This window comes from Antechinus flavipes, chromosome 4 (assembly GCF_016432865.1).
Source record: "Antechinus flavipes isolate AdamAnt ecotype Samford, QLD, Australia chromosome 4, AdamAnt_v2, whole genome shotgun sequence".
Taxonomy (NCBI): Eukaryota; Metazoa; Chordata; class Mammalia; order Dasyuromorphia; family Dasyuridae; genus Antechinus; species Antechinus flavipes.
Window position 1 is genome coordinate 329,090,660 of NC_067401.1, and position 24,689 is coordinate 329,115,348.

Here is a 24,689-nt window from a genome sequence, read left to right on the forward strand (position 1 = left end):
GACTTGTGAAATATATGGTCAACTAAAGGGTGTTGTATATAATGTATAGACTTGGAATCAGGAAGACTCGACTTCAAATTCTGCCTCAATAACCTATTAGCTTTGCGATACTTGGTAAGTCACTCAAAGTCACATTTGTCCTCCTCTATAAAATGAGGATATATAATTAAAAAAATATTCAGATTCCTTTTAGATACCTTGTATAAGCTTTTACTTTGGAGGTGGTAAATGATTTAGATGTTTAAACAGAATTTTTTTTTTACATTTCAAAACATATACATAGATAATTTTCAACAGTCACCTTTGCAAAAACTTTTGTTCTGAAACTTTTTTCCTTCCCTTTCCCTTACCTCCTCCCCTATATGCCAAGTAATCCAAAATATGTTAAACATGTGCAATTCTTCTACACATATTTCCATAGTCAAAATGCTGCACACAAAAAAATCAGATTAAAAAAAGAAAAAAATATGGGAAAGCAAAAATGCAAACAACAATTAAAAATATAAAATTACTGTGTTGTGATCCATGTGCACTTCTCACAGTCCTCTTTCTGGGTGCAGAGGCTTCATCACAAGACTATTGGGATTAGCCTGAATCACTTCACTGTTGAAAAGAGCCACAACCTAAATAGAAATAATTAATAAACGTAATTTTCATTTAAAGATTAAACCTTTGTATATTAGGTAGTTTTCAAAGTATAGGATATATAAAAATAGCTCACGTTTTATACATCTTTATCAGATTTTATCTATATTTTTTCATAAAGCATATTCTGTTTTCCTTGTTATTACAGATATAACTTATGTGCAATAACATATTTAGGGGGATATTCAACACTTTTGAGGTATGATGAAATTTGAGATGAAAGAATCAATATACATAGAACAATGGTGTTTGTAAAATTTAAAAAGTATTTCTTTAAAATAGTCTTTATTTTTAGCTGGTTCTGATTTGGAAAATCTAAGGGACAAGTGAGGATAATATACATATCTTCCAAGCTGCATTTATGCTATTTCTTAAAAAAACAAAATAAAGAAAAAATCAAACCAAGCTGTTGTTCATCAGTAGAATGATTTTTACATGTGTTACCTTGATTTAGAACAGCTTTTCCATGCAAAAAAAATATTGATCATCTAAAAGGTGAGAGCATAGAATTTTTTTCCCTTTGGACAATTAACAAACAGAAGACTATAACAGATATTTTATTGGAGCCTAACTTTTTATTAGAAACAAGATTGATAAAAACATTCTCTTCCATAGCTTCTGCGACAAACAGTTTCATAACTATTATTGCAATTATGGGTCTCATTAATGACTTTTTCCCTATGCAGGATGTTTTACAGAAGTCGAATGTGGAGTTATCATTGGAAATGGAAGTTGCAGCCTCTTCTGGTCCTCCTTATTCTATATGCTGTTTGTGTGCATCATTCAGGTAAGTGGGGAATTTTCTGTTGTGAATAAATTTACCTTCCTTGGAATACATTTTTCAAAGTTTAAAAATGATTCAAGTGAGAGAAGGTTAATAGTGATATTTTTGTGTCTTATTTTATCAAAATGTTCTCTTTGCTGCCTTTCTCTTTCTCTTTTCGAGGAATCTTTTTTATCAGTTGAATGACCATTTCTTTGACCATGATGATTTCTAAGTGTTTTATGTTTCTTTAGAACATTTCTTCACTAATTATCATTTTATCTATATATAGATATATCTATATATAGATATATAGATATATCTATATATATCTAGTTTATATTTTGTGATGAAATGCCTGAAAATCTAAAAAAGTACTCATATTCTTACTGTTAAAAGCAGCATTTGACTACTGCTATTCTTTGCTTTTTATGATTTCTGTTGGGGAAAAGAATAAATGTATGATCTTGATACATTTAATGTTTTGCAACAAAATATTTTGAAAAATAAAACCTATAATTGGTATAAAATCATACAAACATTAATCTGGGAGTGCTAATATTAAAATCATAATAATTTTAGCATATACCAAAGTCTTTTTAAAATTGTTTTTCTTAGAAATTTTTGATCCTTGAGGCAAGAGTCTTTTCTTTTATTAAGTTCTGTTTTCTTTTATTAAATTCTGAAATCACTTTAGACAAATAAGTATATAAATTGCTAATTAATGACTGAAGAATGTTACTGGTATTAAAAACTAAATTATGAGTGTATGATCTGTTTTTGTCAGTACAGACTACCTTATTTTTTCATAAAAACTCTTTCTTTTCTCCTTGAAGAAGTTATTATAATTTTCTAGGTGGATGGAATTAACATGTCACTTTTAATAATAGCAAAATTTTTATAATATATATTTATTTTGCTTAAAATTTCTGGGAAGGTTATGTCAGTGCTCCATTTAAAGTCTATATGTCACAATGATGTTTTATATATGTTTATAAATGATGCTTTGGAACAACAAAGAGATAATCTCTTGAAATGGCTCTTTCACATGAAGAAAGTCTAGTTTTTATTTGCTGGGTAAATACTTTTTCCAAACGACAGAGCACAGAGAATTTTAGGAGTTTCAGCTACTTAGTTGGAAAATTCCCCAGCATTGTTTAATGGCGCCAAAGCACAAGCAAAGCCTTCAGCAGATTTTTTTGCATATTTCTTTTTTCTCTTTTATTTGAAAGGCACTCTCACTTACTGACTCTCTGTCAGTGAAGGGAAGGAGTCTTTAAAAAGAATAGAGAATTAAAAGTGTATTGAATTTTTATAGTTCTCCAATTCTGGATTTTTCTTGCTAATTAAAAGAAAGTTTAATATATTTCAGAATTGAAACCACACATCAATTATGTGCCATGAATTCTGAAAATGAAAAATTATTTTGACCATATTTATATGGAGGAAGTGTTAGGAATTATTTTAACATACCAGCCTCCTTTACAACAAAGCAATGGGTATGTTCTCATTTTAGTTTTGAACACATATCATTAGAATTTTTCATTAGCTTTACATCTGAATAAATAGAGTGAGACACATATTTGCAGACTGGATCTTTTTTGGGCTTCGATTTGGTGCATGGCACCTGATAATTTTTTTTTACAAAACAATTTTTAAATCAATTTTTGGAATATCCTTTGCTTTTACATCATCTCTGCAGACAAATAGGGAGGTGGCTTCTGATCTCTCTTTGGGACTAAGGTTACTTATCATAATATTCTAAAGTTTACCTTCAGTTGTTTTGTTGCTTTTCTTCACATTTACAATGTTATATTTATTGCATATGTGGTTTTATTGGTTTTGTTTAGTTACTTTGCATCAGTTCATATAATTTTCATGATTCTCTGTATCTATCATACTCATCAATTCTTATAGTGCAATACTATTCTATTGTATTTATGTACCATGATATCTTTAGTTAATCCTTTAAACATTGGGCATTGTCTTTGTTTCTAATTCTTTGCCAACACAAAAAAAATCTGCTCTAAATATTTTGATGTGTGTAATGCCTTTCTTTTTGTCATAAACCCTCTGGGATATGTAACTTGTAAGGTAAATATGGGTTAAAGAATTTAAACATTTAAAAAAGTCACTTTCTTCATATATTTCCAAATTATTTTCTAGAATTTTTGCACCAATTTGTAGTTCCACAAATACATTAATGGGTCCATGTTTCTACAACATTTCCAACAATGATCATTCTCAGTGTTTGTCACTTTTGTCACTTTACTGGGTGTAAAGTAAAATCTAATGATTGCTTTGAATTGTATGTTTCTAAACATTAGTGATTTGAAACATTCTTTCATCAGGCTATTAAATGTTTATAGTTCTTTTGAGAACTGTTTGTTCATATTCTTTAGGCAAAGTTTTGCCTATTTCTTTTAGTCAATTCTTTATCTTAGGTAATAGACTTTTATCAGCTTTTTTTGATACAAATATATTTTTTCCTTTCAGTTGACTGCTTTCTTTCTAATCATAGTTACATTAATTCTATTCACAAAAAAAGTTCTTAAAAAAAGTTCTTCAATTTTGTTGAAAATTTTTGTTTTAACTGTTACAATTATCTCTATCTCTAATTTTGTTAAGAATTTACCTCCTAATAATAACAAGAAAAAAGTAATTGATCTGGTTCTGTACTTAAGTTTTCATGATATAATAGTTAATATTCAGATTATTCATTTTGGTTTTATTGTGTGGTAGAAAATTTTAAACAACTTCTTAAATTTACACATCCATTGTTTATGTATTCTTAATCACTTAAATATTTTCCAGTATATATACACACACATTTACACATATATATGTTATATATTATTAGTATCACACTTACAGATTTGTTTCACTTATATTAAAAGATCATATAAGAAAAGGTTATTGTTTTTAAAAATTACAAAAGTTTTCTTTCCCTTGTAAAAAGATCATGGAAGAACCCTTAGAGATCACTTAATTCAAATATCTCATTCTATAAGCAGAAAATACTGAGGCTCAGAGTTGAAATAAATTTCCTAAAGACATATAGATTGGAAGTAACAGAGCCAGGATTCAAAACCTGTATTCTTGTTACTGTGCCATATATGTAACCTCATTTCCTATAAAATAATCTGACAAATATTTCATTTATACAAAGTTATAAAAAATAGCATTGTTGAAGAATATTATATAGTTGACATGGTTAACATGTCTAGCTATATAACATAAGGTACTTTATAAAATTAGGATCAGTCTGCCTAATTTGATCCCTATAAGTAATGAATTTGGATAATTTAGGCCCCAAAAGGAATTTTGGTGCCTAAATCCTAGATTAGCTATTGATCTCTGATTAATCACATAATTACCAAGTCTCTACTTAACTTTTGGTCTTGTATTTCTTTGGTAGCATGGTTTAGGGGTGAGAGTGAATTAGAAAGAGCACCAGGCCCAACTCTAAAACTGTCTATTGTGATCTTGCTGATACTTCTTTCCATTAGTTATCAGTAAATTGAACATTTTGACACAAGTAATATCTAAGGTTCATTTTTAATTCAAAAGATCCAACAATATACAACTAACAATTTCCCACATGGCAATAATCTTTTGAACTTCTCCATTATGCCCTCATGCCCAATATGTTGCAGGCAACTAAACTCATTTAATTTAATCAATTGAACCAGGCAAATAAGGAAATTAGGCCAACTTTATTTCCCACCTTTAAGCATTCATTTGGATGCCTCCATTATGCATAGTATCTTCCTTTCATCCCTCACTCTTATTCACTTCCTTTTCTGTTTTTTTCCTCTTATTGTAAGCTCCTGAGAGTAGGGACTATCTTTCTTTTATATTTGTATCCCTGATTAACACAGTACTTGACACATTATGTGCACTTAATAAATGTTTGTTGACTGACTTGAAGTTTGCTATCATGTATGATCCTTGAACATCTTTTTAGTCAATAATGACACATGAATCTTCTGTGCAGTAGAACCTTTACCATTCTATTAACATAGACAATGGCCTTAAATATAAAAGGATAAATTCACAAATTAATAGTCTTGGAAGTTTCATATAACTTTGTGAAGTTATAGATTTGTGATGTTAAGACTTGTTAGTCAGTATTTATTGAAATAGCCAGAGGGAGATAAATTAGTAAACAAGTTTTTCTCTCATTTCTCTCATGAAATATACTCAAGTTCAGAAGCAGAAACCAACTCTGTGTCTATTGCCAGTTAACAAATATAACTTTAAATAATGGCTTATAATAACAATTACCTATGAGAGCAAGTGAAATAATCAGAATCAAGAGGAAAAACTTAAATGTTTTCCACATTACAAAGGAAAACAACATTAAAAGACATTAGAATTACAATCGATGAAATGGCGGACAATGGGGTATGTGGAAAGAGGGACACATTTTTCAGCCATGTTCAGTGCGTCAATTCATCTTGCTTGACTGTACTACTTTTGTTACAAGGAAAAACTCTATCAGGACTTGAGGTGCTTGGGAATAATTAGGGAATGATAGTGATTTAAGAAAAGAAAATAAGATCAGTAACATTATAAAAGGAAAAATTCCTTTGAAAACCTAAAGTGAGTCTCATGGATTATTAAGGAATATAGAGTTTAAAAAAATTTAGTCACTTACCTTTTAGTCTGCCCATCTCTTGAAAGTTTGTAGTTAAAACAGAGAGAGAAAAGAGGGGGAAGAGGGGAGAGGGAAAATGCATTTTAAGAATTTGTTATTAGATATTTCACATCCTAACTTCTTTATATGTAGCCTGACAGTTCATAGCTGTGAAGATGCTAGTGATATCTCAGGCAGACAGAAGTTTATGATTTCAAGTAGAGCGGGAAACAACCAGTGGGAGCCAACAAATTCCTAAGCAACAAGGATCCTGTTTCCATACAGATATCCTTAGTAATAATCTCTGAGGGAGGTGCCCCCTTTCCCTCCAGAAAATCGATGATATCAGCAGATTATTTCAAATCTGAATGTTTTTCTGTTTTCCATGACACATCAACATTTGAATCAGGGAAGAAATGTGTATATATTTGAAAGTGTCGCTTGAACTGTGTTATTTATATAATAACTTATAGAAAAGCAAAATTATCATAGGCCAGGTGCTCTGACTAAAAAAGTGAATCCAGATGTTATGGATAATTTTTTCCTTCTGAACAGATTCTTAGCATTCCTTTTCTACTGTTATTATCACATTGTTCTGTATATTCAGTTATTTAAATGTGTTCAATTATCAGTCCCCAACTTGAGGATTGATACTTTAATGTCTGGTTTCTTCTTAATGTTCTTTGAATTGAACCATAGAATCTTGTGATTGAAAGGGGGACTTGGAAGAGCTACTAAAACTCACTGATACTACAAATGAAGAAACTGAATTCTAGAGAGGTGAAGTGTCAAGTGAAGTGTTAAGTCACAGAATAACTACCTAACTAAACAAATAAATAGTGTTTTTTTGAGAAAATATCTCTTCTGTATGGCTTTCCTCACTCCCCAAGATAGCAAGCAATCCAACAGAGGTTAAATATATGCAATTTTCCAAACATATTTCCATATTCCTTCTGCTGTGCAAAAAAAAAAAAAAAATCAGATCAAAAGGGAAAAATACATGAGAAAGAAAAAAAACAAACAACAACAAATGGTGAAAATATTATGCTTTGATTCACATTCAGTCTCCATAGTTCTCTCCCTGGATGTGGATGGCACTTTCTATCACAAGTCTATTGGAATTGCCTTGAATCTTCTTATTGAAAAGAGTACTGTCCATCACTATTGATCAAATGATAACAAATTGTGTCTGGAAACACTTTATTTTTTTTTCTCTTACTCATGTCTTATATAATGTTAGACATTTATCTTCTCCTAGAGAAATCTTATCTGATGATCTGTCCTGGTATAAAAGTGGGCCCCAGGTTCTTTGTGTAAAATACAATGTTTGATAGGTTCTAACTTAGAAAAGGTTTGCACTTGATGCCCATGATAAACAATGCATTTTGGTTTGTGTGGTTCCTAATATAGCTAAGTACAAAATGGTTTGTCACTAGAAATTTTACTTCTTGAGATTTTAATTGCTTGTGAAAGCCCATAAAATGTATAAAAATAGAAAATGGTCTTCAGCCCTGGTGATCCTCTTCTGTTCTTGCATTATTAGTGGCATAAAATTAAAGGAGGTTGTATCTATATCTAGAGTACCTTTACTGCCAGTTATCTAAGCCTTATACCCTTAAACTTCCTAATGATCTATACTTGAACTCATTTTCTTCACCCACACAATATACAGACTCATACTATCATCATTATGAGAACCTCCACCTTCCATCCATACTGTATTTTCTATATATTATGTTCCATATGACTACCAATTATTAGCCACTAACTACATGTAAAACCACTAGCTTTGCCTTCCATTGACAGCCCTTCTATTCATACCCTTGATCCCATCTTCTCTTATATTCTTTAGGTATTTGACCCTTTGATGATGCCCTCTTTTTTCCACATTTTAATCTCCCCTTAACAGACTGCCTTCTTCCCTATGTTTTATAAACATACTTAGATCTTCCTCATACTTAAAAAGAAGAGAATGTTAAAACATAAATAATAAATTAACTTTTTTTAAATAAAAAATAAAGATGAGGAGACACACTACAGTATTTCCTTCCCAGATTGTTTCAACAAGTGTAAACTCTAAAAAAAAATGGGAAGTGGGAAAAATGAGACTATAAAGAAATTGACTGTATTGCTATTTCTCAGAGAAGCTTAACTGATGCTAAACAGTTACCATAATAAGAGTAGTAAAGAGGACAGAAAGCCCTTCAGCCAGAAAACACAATCTTCTTGCCAAACAGAGAGACATAGCAGCCAAGGGCAATACTGATTTAGAGTACATGCTTGTTTGCAAAACATTACCAAGAAGTATGACTGAAGACTACAAGCAATATAACCTCACCAAAAAAAAAAAAAAAAAATTGAAAAGCTATTGAGGAGAAAATTAACCTGCAGAAAGCTTAATGTGTAATCTAGCTGAGATGACTCCATGTGAGATTAAAGCATGTTTATAAAACAAGGAGGACAACAAAGAAATGTGATCTAGAACAGTTCTACTTATAGCATTAAGTTTTTATAGTAATAAGTTCTCATTGACAATGACAATGAAACCACTATTTTGGATTTTGTAATCAAAGTACTCAATGTACTACACAAATAAATTACAAAGGTACTTAAGGTGAAACCAGGAAGAGTGTTTGGATGCAATCAAGCTAATTCAAAAGAAATCTGTATGGAAGCAATATTAAAGGTACTCATAAATTAGTTTTTAATCTAATTCAAGGATGTTAGGATTCTAAAATAATGGAAGAAATCACATGTGATTCCTTTACCAAAAAAAGATGCAACCAAGAAGATATGAGCAACTCTAGGTCTATATATGTGCTTTCTTATGCATGCAAAACACCAAAATGTTTTGGTTTGATGAAAACATGAGAAATAGGTTTATACAGATAATTTTCTATAGTGAAGTTTTTCTTTATAGTACCATGATTGATTAAGAGGTGTAGAAAAGATAAAATCCCCTTCTTTTAAACTGATTTTTTAAAAAAGAAATTAATTTGCCTTATAGAGTAAGAGTAATTTTTAAATATTCTCCCCAAAGTCTCAAATTCACGCTCAGATGAGACTATGATTTTTTCCCCTCACATTCAAGTATTCCATTTTTTATGGATTTCCAGGGCAAAAATAATCACCACTCTTCATAGATTCATAGATTAATATTTAGAAAATAGACTAAGCTTATTGCAGGGGCCATGTCAGAAATCTTTCCAAAATGATAGAACCTGTCAGAGTTTATACTGTTTTATACATTAAAATTATGTTTTCTGACAGATATCAAGGCACGTAATTTTGTTCATTGCTCCTCTGACTAAAGATACCAACTATGGTCTAAACAAAGTTGATACGTTTATCTATGGCTTCTACTCTTTTCTATATCCAAACAATAACAGCAAAATGGTTCCCTAAATTTATTTAAGGTTCTCCAACAACCTTACTTGTAAGCGAAGTGTTCATTTTGTTTATCCTAGAATATTGCAGAGACTTTCATGAGCATTCATAATAATGACAAATGATTGAATTTATTTTAAAAAAATGAGCCGTTCCTGAATTGATAAATAATTAAAAAATATGAATTATGCTCAAAGGGCTACAAAATCATGCATATCCTTTGAACAAAAAATACCACTTCTGTACATGAATCACCAAAGAGATTTTAAAAAAGGAAAAGGATCTATATGTACAAAAATATTTATAGCAGCTGCCTTCTTAGGGTAAAGAACTGGAAACAGAGGGAATGCCCATTATTTGGGGAATGGTATTATGGTATGTGATTATGGTGGAATATTATTGTTCTATGGGACTTGATGAGCAGATGCTCTCAGAAAAATTTGGAAAGTTCTCCATAAACTCAAGCAAAATGAAATGTATTGTGTACAAAGTAATAGCAATGTTGTGGGATGATCAGGTGTAAATGACTTTGCTACTCTCAGCAATACAATGATCCATGATTTTGAAGGATTTATGATGAAAAATTCTATCTATACCCAGAGGAAGAACTAAGTGTCTGTGAATATAGTTTGAAGACTACTTTTTTAAAAGTATTCTTTTTATTTATTTTCCTTTAGGGCTTTTTTTGGGGGGGGGATGGAAATCTCCGTTTCCTTTCACAACATGACCTTTATGGAAATTTTTTGTATAAATTCACATGTGTCTTCTTAATGGGGGTTGGAAGTGGGCAGGGAAAGAGAATCTAGAACTCTTAAGTTTTAAAAACAAATGTAAAAATTGTTTTACATGTAACTGGGGAAAATGAAAATATTAAATACAAAAAAGTGATTTAACTTAATTCAAAGTGAAACAAACAAATGAAATGCATTTATTGCTCAGTTGGTAAGAGTTAGTTTATCTGTCTATCTGTTATTGATCTATTGATTTATCATTCTATATGCATATGTATATATATGTGTGTATATATGCACACACATATATATATCCTAGACAGCTACAGGAAAACAGTGAGGTAGATCCAGAATTAAATAGGAACATATTAAATTGGATTGCATTTGAAAAAATAATGTAATACTTGCTAGACTTTCAAATTACTTGCTGCCATACAAGCCTATGTCTTTTATAACCATATTCTGACAGTAACCCTACATTATTTCAGGTATGGAATTCTATCATATTGGGAGCATTAAAAATAGGTAAGAGTAATGGAGAGATGCATGATAAACTTGGATAGGCTTCATTATAAGTACATGTTAAGTGATGTAGAATATATTACCTGGGATGAATATGACTGAATGAGGAAGTGGATTTTGCCCATGTAAATAAAATAAGAGACTGCAGATGGATCACAGAATGGTACATTGATGGCTTGTATATAATAAAAGAATAAAAACATGATGTGTTCTACATAGGGATTATGCAAAGACAAAAAAAGACACAAAATGAGGAATATTGGAGAATTTCCAATTTATAGCAACCTAAAGAGTTCCCACATTAACAAAATATGGATCCACCAAAGTAAACAGTAGCATTCACTAATAGTGCTCAGTATTTTTGAATGAGTTCCTAGTTCAGAATAGTAATAATGACATTACAGTGAAAAGCATGTAAAACTTTTCAAACATCATGTTCTTCTTCCGGTAAACCATACTTAGCATAACAATTTAACAAAATAACTTTTTCAAAAATTGTAGAATTTATTGTAATCAACATTGTCAGTGGCCTGTTATGTTCCATCATGAATTATCTATGTTCTGGTGCTTATTATTGGTCTTACACATAAAAGAGAAAACATCAGATATAGAGTTTGGATGATAAAATTAATATTCAAATTAATTATCTCTTATAGAGTCCAAATAAGAGGATTAATAAACAAATTAATTGCATTCTCATTTAAAAATTTTATTAAACAAAATATAAGAAAGAATAGAAAAAAAAGAAAAACAAAACATTGTTATATTTACTCAGCAGAATATCAGGAAGGATTCAAAATATGTAACAAATTTCCATCTCAAGAAAACATATATAATAATAGAAGAAATTATATTCATGACTGTCCATCTTTTCTTTGCTTCCTTGTAGGTTATTCTTTTATTCTCTGCTGTGCACTTTTTACTTTATTCTTTTTTCCTCTTTTCATCCCCTCCACTTTCCCCAAGCAGGCTACACATTGAAGCATGCACACACATACACAAGTATTCTATTTCTACTCTTAATCCTTGTTATAGTGTTTGTCTATATCTCTTATTTCCTATCCCCACTATCTCTTCTACTTTAATTGTACTCTTTAACTTGCTTTACTATTACTTCACCATCACCCTCACCCCCCATGGCTCCTTCCCTTATCTTCTCCCCCTACCCTTTATTTCCCTCTTTATCCCATTCCCATTGATCTACACACTTTATCCCACTGTTAATTTGTAAGCCTTTCTGTAATTTACTCAATGCTCGCCACCCTTTTCTCACCTTTTTCCAATTAATCTACATACCTTGTCCTGTTGCCATCTCTACATACCCTTCTATACTCCACTTTATCCTCTTCCCTCCCCCTTTATTTCTTTATCAGTTTTGGAGGGTGCCATAGCCTTCATAGTATGTTATGTAGTGTTCCCTATTTAACCCATTTGTGATGTAAGTAGGTTTTCAAAACTACCAGCCCTCCTTCCCTCGAATGCCTCTGTATCTATTCTTCCTCTGCACCTCATTTGGATAACATAATTACTATTTTTATCTTCACATGGTACTTATGTCTGCTTGAATCTTTTGAGCTACTCAGTCTTAAATGTATGATGTATATAGTTCCATGCAAAAAATATAAACCATTTGTCCATGTTGAATCCCTTGAAATTAATGACTGATATTGGCTCATATATATTAAATTTACGGGTTTGATTGAGACAAAATCCTGAAAAATCTGCAATTTTTTTGAATGTCCATCTTTTTCATTGAATATTATCATTAGTTTTGCTGGATATGATGTTTTTGGTTGCAGATCTAGTTTTTTTGATTGCCAATTATATTGTTTCAGGAACTGCAGTCTTTTATTGTAGCTGCTGATAAATTCTGTACAATTCTAATTGTAGCTCCAGCATATTTGAATTGTTTTTGTTTGCTTTTTGTAAAATTTTCTTTTTGTTTTGGAGGTTTTGAAATTTGGCAATAGTATTCCTATGTAGGATCCTTGTAATATCTCTTTGAGGTAACGAACAGTAGATTTTTTTCATAATTTTACCTTCTCCTTCTGTTCTGTCATTCCAGGATAATTTTCTTTGATATTTTCTTGCATTATTGTGTCAAGATCTTTTCTTTTCTTTTTTTTTTTTGGGGGTCACAATAGTAGTCCACACTAGATAGTCCAATTATCCTCATATTTTCACTTTTTGATCTGTTCTCCAAATCTGTTGTTTTTCTTGTAAAATGTTTCATGTTCTTTTTTTTCCCATTCTTTATATTTTTGTTTTGTTTTGTTTTTTCATTCTTTATATTTTTTTATTTCTTGGTCTCTTATAATTTCACTGGCTTCTCCCTGACCAATTCTCATTCTCAAATAATTATTTTCTTCTTTAAGATTCTGTATTTTCTTTTCTAGTTGGTTTTCTTTTTTAGAATCTTGTTTTTCTTTGATACTTCTTTCTTCTTTTTTTTCCCTCCTCCTCCTTCATTTTTCTTAAATCTCCAATTTTATTTTTGAAGTTTTTTTTTTAGTTCGTCTATAAATTCTTTCTGGGCAGGTAGCTATTTGGTATTACTCTTTGTGGTAGAAGCTTTTTTAACTTCACTGTTAGATGTATACTTCTCTGGAGATGAACCCTGATCTCCCCATTCCTATAACATGGTTGGATTCTATGGTCGAGTTCTTTCTTTTTTGCTTGTTAATTATTTTAAATGAGAATTATTTGTGTAAGCACCTCTAATCTTTGGAGGAGAGAGGGAATGGTGCTTCTAATTCAGCTCTTTCCTCTAACTTGGAACCCCAAACCAAAAGCCTCAGCATCCACAGCCAGCAGAATCCCTGCCCCACTGCTTCTATACTTCCCCACTGTGCTGGTTTCTTCTTGCCCAGGGCAGCATCTCTGCAGCACAGCTGTGCCTTGTGTTGCTTATCAGCAGAGGTTTCCTTGAACTTCCTAGACTTCAATTCCCAAAGCTGTCTGGGATGTGAAAGTTCCTGTGGTAGTTTAGCCTTCCTTGGATCCCTGCTCTCTCCCCATTTGCTATTTCTATGGAGCTAGCCTGGAGATGTTTACCCCTCACTGAGGTTGAATTTTAATCCTGGATCTTTTAGGATTTTCCAAAGAGGACCCCTGTCCTGTTCCAAGTCTTTTTTTTTTTTCACCAATTTATTGTTGCCCTAAGGTCAAAATTTATTGTTGCTTGGGGTAAGATAGGAGGGCTTGAAGTTTTCTGACCTACTTCATCATCTTCCCAGAATCTTCCTCTGGCATTCTCACTTTGTTCCACTTTCTTACTCATTCTTCCTAACCTTTAATATCTTAGCTTATGTTAATGAAATTTGATTAATCACTTCTACTGTCTTGAGCAAAATCCTACATTAACAAATTAATATATTTAAGATACATATTCTCAAATAGTACCTTTATAAGCCTAAAGGATGGCACTTTGTCTAGTCTAAATTTTGGCTTAACCAGTATTGCTCTTTATAAAATGTCATTGATTGCTTTTTGACAAGGTATTTAAATGAGAGTTTATCCCTACAGATCATTAATTCTTAATGACAATGTGTTATCTGTAGTTGAGCACTTTTCTTCCCAATCTCTACCTATTAAGCAATTTCACATTCTAGGGTACTATTGATTTAATTTAACTAACAAACTGATTTAATTAAATTAATGAATTTAATGTTTTCTAGTCTCCTACTAGCCATCTATGCCTTGCCAAATCCCAACTCTGGATCTGCTCCCACTACCTCTTTTTTGCTTCTGTCAAATGCTGTGCTAAATTAATTGAGACCACTACAAATGTATCCCCCTTACTATTATTTTGACCCTTATTAAAGGAAATCTTTTACTCCTTCATAACTGATTTTCTGTTACATCATACTCACATCCTGGTCCAAACTTCTGAAATCACCTAGATATTTTTCCTATCTCAGAAGACTTCTATACATAGTATTTTGTTGAGAAAATAAAGGTCTTTTGCTTTGAATTCTGATTCTCAAAGCCACCTGACATTGTCTTCTATTCTCTCCTTGACTCTAATTTTCAATAAAGAGTTGGATGTTTACTTTTACAAGTACCCTTTATCCCACTCCTTCCTACCTCCTCCAGCAAACTGCCCACTTAATCATTCCCTACTCTAATCTTTAGTTTATTTCTCTACTTCCTTCCATGCTGCCCATAAACATTTGTGTCTCTTAAGCTAAAAAAAACCTTCACTTTATCCTATCATCTCTTCAAGCTATGAATGAATAAATTAATAAGGCATTTATTAAGCGGTGACTTTTTGCAGAGCACTATGTTAAAATAGTAAGTCAGTCAATCTTTGGTTTTGAGACATTCAAACAAAGTAGACAGAAATGTGGTTCAGCTCCAAGTCTTTTGCAAAGGTCTCATAGTTTTTAGGATTCAATATTATTTTATTTTTTGTTATGCTGAACACACAAAATTCTTTACATATAATACAATTCTTAATAAATGCTGTGTTCTGATTGATTACAAATGCTTTATCAATTTTACATCATTACTTTGCCTAAACACGAGTATGACAGAGATTAGGAGTTCTATGAATAGTGTTTTTAAGGACTTGTAACAATGGTTTTTTGGGGGGGGGAAGAAAAGATTTGATTTGAGAAAGGAAAGATTTTTGACTCAGTCTTTTAGGGTTCTTTTAAATGTTTAAATGTTCAGACTTTGGGAAAATTTGAGCTCCAAGTACCTTACACTGGAGCATTGTGAAGAAATGATCTCCACCCCTTCCTGAATTCTCTAAATCAGGCCAAGCATGCCAATAATTGCCTCCTGGCTGGCTCATCAGAGGGTCAACATTAACTTATTATTTGAACTGTTAATCTCATCTCTCTTCAGAATGGTAATTAAAAAATCTTTTAGGTGTAGTCCATGACCACAAAAAGTTCTATTATAATACTGATGAAGACCTCATGTCTCAGTAAACAGCAAAGTTTGTTTTTCCTCTGGGGGTCTGGCTATGTTGACATATAGTATTTGCCTTTCAGGTTGGTAATTTCTAGAGTTTGTAACAACAGAAATCAATACATTTTTTAATTTTTTATTTGACAATTACTTCCTACTGTCTGAACCAGTCACAGGTTTACTTTGTAGGAATATAAAAATATTTTTTCCATCATATGAATGATAGTACTACTTACAGAGATACAATAATATTGTATTTTGTGGTTCTAATAAGTAAATGTTGAATGAAATTGACTTTTTTTTAGCATTGTGCTTAAATTGTTCTTGTAAATAGAGTGGTTTATGGTGAATATTAATAGTCTTTCATTCAAACTACCTGGAACTAATGTCAGGAATTTAAGAGCAAAAGAATTCTTGAAAGATCAGGAAAGGTGCTTGGATTTATTTTTGATGGAGGGAGTGAGGAAGGAAACAAGACAAGCAAGTTAAGCTGAGACACTGCTAAAGAAATACAAGAACAAGGAAAAAGACAGACAGTCCCTATTCTCAAGAGGCTACATTGGAATGGGGAAAGATAGCATGCATGCCCTAGAGTTCTGAAAGGACAGATGAATAGTGCAGTGAATAGAGTGCCAGGTCTGGGTCCCTGAAGACATCTTCCTGAGTTCAAAATTGACCCCAGACCCACTGGACAAATCACTTACCATTATTTTTCTCATTTTCCTCATCTAATGAACTGAAGAAGGAAATGGCAAACCACTGTAGTATCAATGTCAATAAAATCCCAAATGGGGTCACAAAGAGTCAGACACAATTGAGAAATGACTAAATTCTGAACAGTCTGGAAGCCAGAAGAGGGCATAAAGAGCCATGAAAGCCAACCTGGGCATATCCACAAAATAGAAGCTGCAGTAAGAGTTCCAGTGTGACTCTACAGAGAGCTATTCCAAGATAAGGAAGGTGAAGGAATAGTTGAATGTTTCCGAGCAAGGATACTTTGCCTGAGGGAAGTTCCAGGATGAGCTATCATAGCTTGGAAATTTGGGAGCCAGAAAAGCAAGGCCAGAAGGGAAATACATTCTTATCACATCATCATTGTTGTTTGTTGTTGAGTCATTTGAGTTGTGTCTGCCTCTTCAAGACTCCATGTGGGGTTTTCTTGGCAAAAATACTGGAGTTTTTGTTATTTCCTTCTCCAGCTCATTTGATAGATGACAAATTGAGGCTGACAGAGATAAGTGACTTGCCTAGAGTTATATAGCTAGTAAGTTTCTGAGGTCAGATTTGAACTCTTGCAGTAGAGTTTTACTACTTCAGACCTGGCACTTTATCCATTGAGCTACTTAGAAGCCCTATTCTTCATATAGAAGATAGCCTATACATTTCTTATGGTAATGGACAAGGAATTCCATGTGAGAATTCTGTGTTAGAAGACTGAATTGCTGATTATGTGAAAGAAGTAGTTTATGTAAAGAGTAGGAAGGTCTGGTGGCCTAGGCTATGAAGAGCTTTAAATGTCAAATGGAGGACTATATATTTAATTTTAAAAGAAATAGGAATTCATTGGCCATTAGGATTTATTGAAGCACTAAATGTGGAGTTAGGAAATGTAGGTTTCAAACCCAGATGTTTCCCACCTGTATTACAACAGACAAGTCACTTTATTTCTTAGGGATTTTACTTTACTTATATGTAAAAAGAGAGAGTTGAACTAGTTGTTGTTTTTTTTTTTTTTTAATACTAAAACTCTGATTTTATTGGTATAGGGAGTTCACAGTAAACTCCCTCCACCAGTGCAGATTGGCACCATATGTTCTTTGAAAGATCTCTGGGATCTTTCTATTGAGAGAGCTTATATGACTTGTCTATATATGGACAAACATCCATCCAGTCAAAGGTTGAACTTCACTCTCAAGTTTTCTTTTTACTTTTTTTTTTTGTTTCAAAACACTTTAAGTTGAGTGATATTCCCAGGGTCACACAGCTAGTATGTGTGTCTGATTTGAAGTCAAGTCCTTCTGACTCCCCAGCTGGTGCTCTGTCTACCGTATCACCAAACTCCCCAACCTTCAAGGTTTTTTTTTTGTTGTTGTTGTTGTTGTTTTGTTTTGTTTTGTTTTACTTTGAGGTTGGCTCCTCTCTTTCTTGTTGTTTTTCCACATTAACTATCTGAAATAAATAAAAATATAGCCAAATCCTTCATTTTACTAAGGAAACTGAGGTTTAGAACAGTGAAACAGAAACAATTTAATTTCAAGACATATTTATTGTTTGCTGTATGTTAAAAAAAAAACACACATATATCAAAGGAAAGAGCAAAGATATAAGTCTAAGACCTCCTTGTTTCCAGATCTAATGCTTTAATCTACTCCATCAAGTTGAAGCTTGTATCTCCAGTCTTTTTCAGCTTTAAGTGAATGTCATTAGTATTCTGGAGCTGACTTGTAAAGATGCTGATTCTGAAATTTTCAGTGTGAACATTTACATCTCAGGAATTGGCAGATGTTCTAAATTAAAGCTAAATTTATTATTTAGATTGTATAGATGTAAGAAAATAATGGAGACAATGCTAATAATAAAGATTAACTTAAAAGTGAGCCTTTGGTTCATTTTTGAAGAATTAGTTGTTAAAAATTTGCCAGCATACCCTTGTCTATTATATTAAATAATACAAATACTCCCCTAGAGGTGTTTAAAATTAATGGTTGTGCTAAATAATGATGATGTCTATTATGATTGTTTAGTCTACAAAAGAGAAAAATCTTATGACAATATTTTGCTATCTACAAATATTTAAAAGGATATTTTTTCAACTAGATTTTTTTTTCTATTCCATTGAATACAACATCAGGATTTGGGCTGAAGGAGTAGAAATTTAGGGTATGTGTTGAAAAGATAATAAATATTAATAATTTTAGGATGGTACGATATATTAACAAGAGAGCTTTCAAGAATCATTTTGGAGAGCTTGAATAAAAGTTATGTTATAGTAGGATTTATAATTTATAGAATTTATTTTTATATAAATCATTTTTGCTATCAAATCTTTGAGTCTACTATAATCTTTTTCATGATTTTAACTTAGCAAGTCCTTTCTCCGAAGAAAAAGCAAGATAAAATTTTAGTGCAGCCTAGGCTTAACTCAAATGCTTAGATAAATTTTAAATGTTTTTCATCCAAATGGTTCTTAATATATTTTGTATATCATGAACTCTCCTAGAATAATGATCCTGGTCTGCATTCATTACTTAAAAAAATGTTAAATTTCAGTTAGAGACTAGTGGAAGTAAAGATGTAATTTGTTTTCCTATTCAAATTCATATATTCTATGAAATCATAGACTCCCTAGGATTCCAAGTTAAGAATCTGCGGTCTGTGTTCTCACTTTTTATGGAATGCATTCAGTGATTAAGATATACTTACACTGTATCATTTCAATTGAATTCTTTTTAATTTTGTTCCAGCATAAGTCCATAATTCTTACTAGGTAACTTCTTTCTATTTCTTTTTCTTTTCCATTCTAATGGGATCTTTATTCATTCAATTCACCAAACATTTTTAAACACCTCAAGTTAGATCCAGAGATAGAAGAAAGACAAAAAAGAGGAAAAATGTATCTGATCCTTAAGAAGTCATGATATACTATGGGAGGGGGGAGGAATATAAGGTATATTCTCGGAGAAGTAAATATACAAAATAATGAAAATTATCTTATACAAAATAATACAAAGTAAAGTAATTCCAAGAAAAATACCTGCTGGAGTGGAGGAATCTTGAGTTACTTCTTATGGGAGGGGAGCTTGAATTGTGTGTTGAAGGAAACTAGTGATTGCTAAAGCTGGTGCTGAGGAGGGAATGCATTCCAGGTGTGGGGACTACTTGTGCAAATATATGGAGGTAGTAGATGGAATGTAATGAATACGAATAAATTACACAGCCAGTTTGATTATAATAGAGATTGTGTGAAATGAAGTAATATGAAATAAGCCTGGAAAAAATAAACAAAATATGAACTTTTCTACATAGCATTTAAAGCTTTTCACAATTTTACTCATCTGTCTTTCCAAGCTTATTGCTTACTACTTCATTCAAGCAATCAGATTTCTTGTCAAATTGATACATTATTGTGCATCTTCTATCTCATTGCCCTATGACTAAAGAGCACTTACATCGCATCTATGTTGAATATAATTTCTTTCTTCCTTCAAAGCTTAGTTCAAAGTCCGTTTCTTACATTAGGCTCTATTCTGTTCTTCCATTTCCTTCTCTCCTTCCACAACTGCTAGCTCCTTCCATTAATTTATATATTTAGAGAACGTGTATGTATTTACCTGTCTTCATGTTGTTTTCCTTCCAATAAAATTTCCAGAGGACAAGAATTGTTTTGTGTCCTCAGCACCTAAAACTCCCTGATACTTGATAGGTGAATGAATATAAGTAGGTAAGTGACAGCCAGATTGTGAGATACTTTAAATGACAGGTTAAAGGTTATTATTATTTTGTATTTAAGTGGAATATAAAATCTATGTTTTAGGATTAACTCTTCAGCTATTTGTAGTTTAGACTAGAGAGGCAAGAGCGGGGCAGTAGAAAAAACAATTAAGAAGCTGTTGCTAGGTGAGATGGGATAAAGTCCTGAACTAGGATAGAAGTTTGTAAATGAAGAGAAGGTGACAATTGTAAGATGTTGAGGAGACAGAATGGTTTAATTCAACAAGTTTTCATTAAACTCCTAACATTTAGTACCAGGTACTGTGTGAAATGGGGAGGAGGATATGCTAAAAAATGAAAAGCATCTATGTTCTCCCAAAGTTGACATTCTTTTGAGGGAAACAATATTTATATGGATAAATATAATATCTATGGAAAATAAATACAAGGAAATTTGGGAGAGGTGTTCTAATAATAAAGAAAAATCGGAAAAAGTTATGTGTAGGAGGTATTTAAATTAAGACTTGAATGTAAATAATGTAAACAAAAACCAAAGATGAAGAAAGAGGATGGGGCAGGGAAGTGGAAGACAGCATGTCTTGTATGGGAAAAAGCAAAAGAGGTCACTGTAGCTCAAATGTAGAGTTGTTAAAGAAAAATAATGAGCAGTAAGCTTGGGAATCTTGAGATTGTGAAGAGCTTTAAATGCCACAGAGGAGTTTGTATTTTATTCTAGAGGTGGTAGAAGGAACAATAGACATAGACAATAGAATGTGAGGGAAAAGTAAAAATAGCAAAAAATCCACTAATTACCACCTCAAAGAGATCCTTTGTGGAATATTATTACCAAATTTCAAAAGTCCCAGATCAAAGAGAAAATTTTGTGAAAAAGAAGAAAAAACAATTCAAATATGTTGAGCTATAATTAAAATTGTTCAGGACTTAGCAGCAGCCATAGTAAAAGACCACAGGTCCTGGAATCATATATACCAGCAATCAATAGAACTAGGCCTATGGCCAAAAATATAGCCAATAGCAAAAATAGCAAAATTTTACCTAATATTGGATGAAATTGACATTCAGTGAATTTGCAGATTTTGAGGACTTTCCTTCAAACCCAAACTCAATAGAAAATTTAACATGTAAGAGCCGATATCAAAGATCAATTTCAAGGAACTTAATGTGGACAAATTGCTTATGTTTTTTACATGGAGATGTATACCATGTATTTAAGATTAACATTGGCAATTGGGTAGCTCAAAAGAAAGATTGGGGCAGAGTTGAGTATGATATAACTCTAAAAAGGAAAACTGTCTAAGAAAAGGTAAAAATAGTAAATATGTTAATCTAATGAGATGTAGAGAAAGAATAAACACAGAGGTATTAGAGGAGAGAAGAGGATTTGTATTTCTGAAAATCTCATCTTGGGAGTGTGTTAGTCAATACTACATATATACCATGAAGAATATAGCACCCTCCAAAATCTACAAAGAAATAAGGGTGGGAGAGTGATAACAGGGGGAAGCAAAGGATGGGAAAAGAAGACAAGGATAGGGGGAGGTTAAATAATAGCAAGGCAAGTGATATAATTAATATAATAATATTTAAGTAATAGTAAGACAAGTTAAGGAGCATATTTAAAGCAGAAGAGGTAGCAGGAATTAGAACAAAGATATACACAAACATTACAATAAGAATTGGGAGTATAATTTATTAGAAAAAAAGTATATCTGGTAATCATTGATGTTCGACAAAATGAGAGAAATCTACATTATATGTTAATCATACTATTATTGTTTTAGATGCATGTTTATGTATGGATAACTGTATTTGTATATTTGTGTCTGAGTATATGTAGCTATGTATACATGTTCTGTGTATGTGTATATATAGATATATGGATGTGTAAGTGGGTCTGTGGGTGCATATGAATATATGGGAGAGTATATATGTATATATATATATATATATGTCTATATAAATATATGTGTGTGTGTGTGTATGTATGTGAGTGTATGTGTGTGTGTGAACTATAGTCTGCTTTGGGGAAGTAAGAGAGGGATGAAAGGGGGAAAAAAGAATAAAGCAAAAAAAAAGTGTGCATCAGAGAACAAAAGGAAGCAAAAAAAAAAAAAGATGGAGACTCATGGAAGTAATTTCTTCTACTATTATATATCCTTTCTTAAACTAGCAATTTATTATTATATATTTTGAATCCTTCCTGATGTTATTCTTGGCATGTGGCAATGTTCTGTTTGTTTTGTTTTGTTTTCCTTTTCTTTTTTTATATTCTGTTTTTTTTTTTTTAGTAAAAATAAAAAAAAGAAAAAGATAAAAAATAGGTAGTAGAGAATCACTGAAGTAAATTGATGGAATATGACCCTAAGGAAGAGAAAGGTCCAATTCTGCAAATCTGGATAAAAAGAAAAATGGTAATATCAAACAGAGGTGAGGAAGTTTGAAGGAGATATAAGTTTGAGGAGGAATAATGTTTTGGACATGTTGAGTTTTTAATGTCTATGGTCCATATATGTGGAGATCTGGTAAGTAGTTGTAACATGAGACTGCAATTCAATATCAAGATTCCTTACTTGACTGTCTTCAGGTTTATACTCTGTTTCACAAAATTGCCCCCTTTCATATTCAAATTCCTTTTCTTTTGAACTCCGTGTAACTTTTCCATCATAACAGTCTTGAAAACAATTTTAATAATTTTGATTTTAAGATAGGAAATTAAGAAATTTTTTGAGTTGTATGAGTAATAAAACTGAGAAACTAGCCCTCTAGCCCTCTCATTCTCAATACACTGGTGTCTGACACATGAGAGGAATTTAATATATGCTTATTGAATGAATGAATGAATGAATGACTTTTTATAAGAGACAATCTTTTTTTCTAAACATGTCAGAAGTCACATTAACTTAAAAATCTCTTTCCATTAGTATAATGATTTTACAGTTAAATTGGACTAAGACCAAAAGAATTGAAACCACAGATCAGGGTTGAAAAATATTTGGTTAAAAGTTAAATTTCATTCAGTGTCAATTATTTGAAAACATTACTAGTTGTGTGTTACTAAAATTCTTCATTCCCTTTGATTTGGTGATCTCATTTCTGGGACATCTATGGACATTTAATAGAGATAGAAGATCCCTTTTATAAGAAAATATCCATAATACAATTCTTTATTATAGAAAAGGCTGTAGTTACCCCTGGGGGAGTTACTGTTTTTGATGAAAGCAGCAGTCTTCACCCTCTTTGTTGGAAACAGAAGCTAAATGGCAGTTATCTCCTTGTTTCTTCTTTTTGTGCATAGCTGATCAGTTAGCATGCATTTATTAAGTACTTACTATATGTTAGACATTGTGTTGTCATTTTGCTAAGTAGCAATTTTGGCTTTTGTTCAGTCAGTGAGTACAATTTGACTTTTTGAAAAACCATTTCAGTGAGCTAAAATAAAAAGTTTCTCCAATATCATTCTCTAGATTTATTATGTGATAGCATTTCTACTTCCTCCATGTTATTAACATAAGGACAAAACATTTTTAAAAATCAGTTAATATGACTCCAAGACTCTGTGTGTGTGGTTAATCACTGGTTTTAGAAGTTACAAGTGGGAAGTATTTTAGTATTTATTTCGTAGAAGCAATGAAAGTAATAGCTCTGTGAAAAATGTAAACCTGTTAAAATATATAATTTTATGTTTATTTGGCATTTATTTTTCAGAGAGAAGAGGGACAGGAAATATTCTATTTCTACAATTTTCATCTAAATTTTTAAATCAGATTTTCCTTTAAGAAAAAAAAAACTAAATTCTTATTGTGAGAAATATGTTAAGGGTGTTTGTGAACACCCTTTATTTATTTATTTATTTTTAAAATTTATTAAGAACCGAAAAAACGTTTTATTGTTTGCAAAGAGCACACCTCACAGTTAAGTTGTAGACCTTCTTCTTCCTCACTCCTTCAAGGATGGTATTCTTATAATTCTTACATTCCCCTCTAAGCATTCCTTTCCCAAGTAATTTCGTTTTTCTACCTGGCTAATTTATGTAACCTTTGGCTAATATGATTTTTTTTTCCTACAGTTAGCTCTACTTGCTTGTATTAATACTTTTTTTTCTTAACTAACATCTCTTCCCTTATCTGTAAAAATTTGAACCGGTCATCTACTTTCTCAATGTCTGTGGGTGTGGGCTTAAAAAAAAAAAAGCACATCATAGATGATTCTTATTTATTCTGAAGTGTTTTTAATTTTCTCCATCAATGATGACATGAAAAACTGATTAATCTTTTCACACTTTTAATTGTTCAGCAAATACACAAGGGAGGACAGCAGGAAATACAATTGAATCTAATACTCAAGAGTTCTAATCTGAGGCCAACCCAGACAGCACCTGGTACTCTATGTCAACATAGTCTTTTGTTCTGCTGTTCTTGCTAATTTGAAGAGTCCTATAAAATAACTAGAGTTGAAAACATCAGTCAGAATAGTAATTTTTTTTTGATGCACCTGTTGAAGAATATTCTTGAATAAAGGTCATTTCTGTCATTTAACTACGTAATGACAGAGAGTAAGGCTGAGTGATTGAAGAGAACTGGGCACAGGATCTTCAGTGATCTGTTCATGTTAGGTAAATGCCTATCATGAACTA

At 31.8% G+C, this 24,689-nt stretch overlaps 1 protein-coding gene across 1 annotated transcript in view; it reads left to right on the forward strand.

Moving 5' to 3' along the window:
• Positions 1 to 1,294: 1,294 nt before the first annotated feature.
• The window catches only part of ADGRG6 (adhesion G protein-coupled receptor G6), a 169,376-nt gene continuing 145,981 nt past the window's right edge, over positions 1,295 to 24,689 (forward strand). The window contains exon 1 of the mRNA XM_051997866.1: positions 1,295 to 1,432. Coding sequence (XP_051853826.1) covers positions 1,312 to 1,432 — 121 coding nt within the window. The 5' untranslated portion in view covers positions 1,295 to 1,311. The remainder of the gene's footprint in view (positions 1,433 to 24,689) is intronic.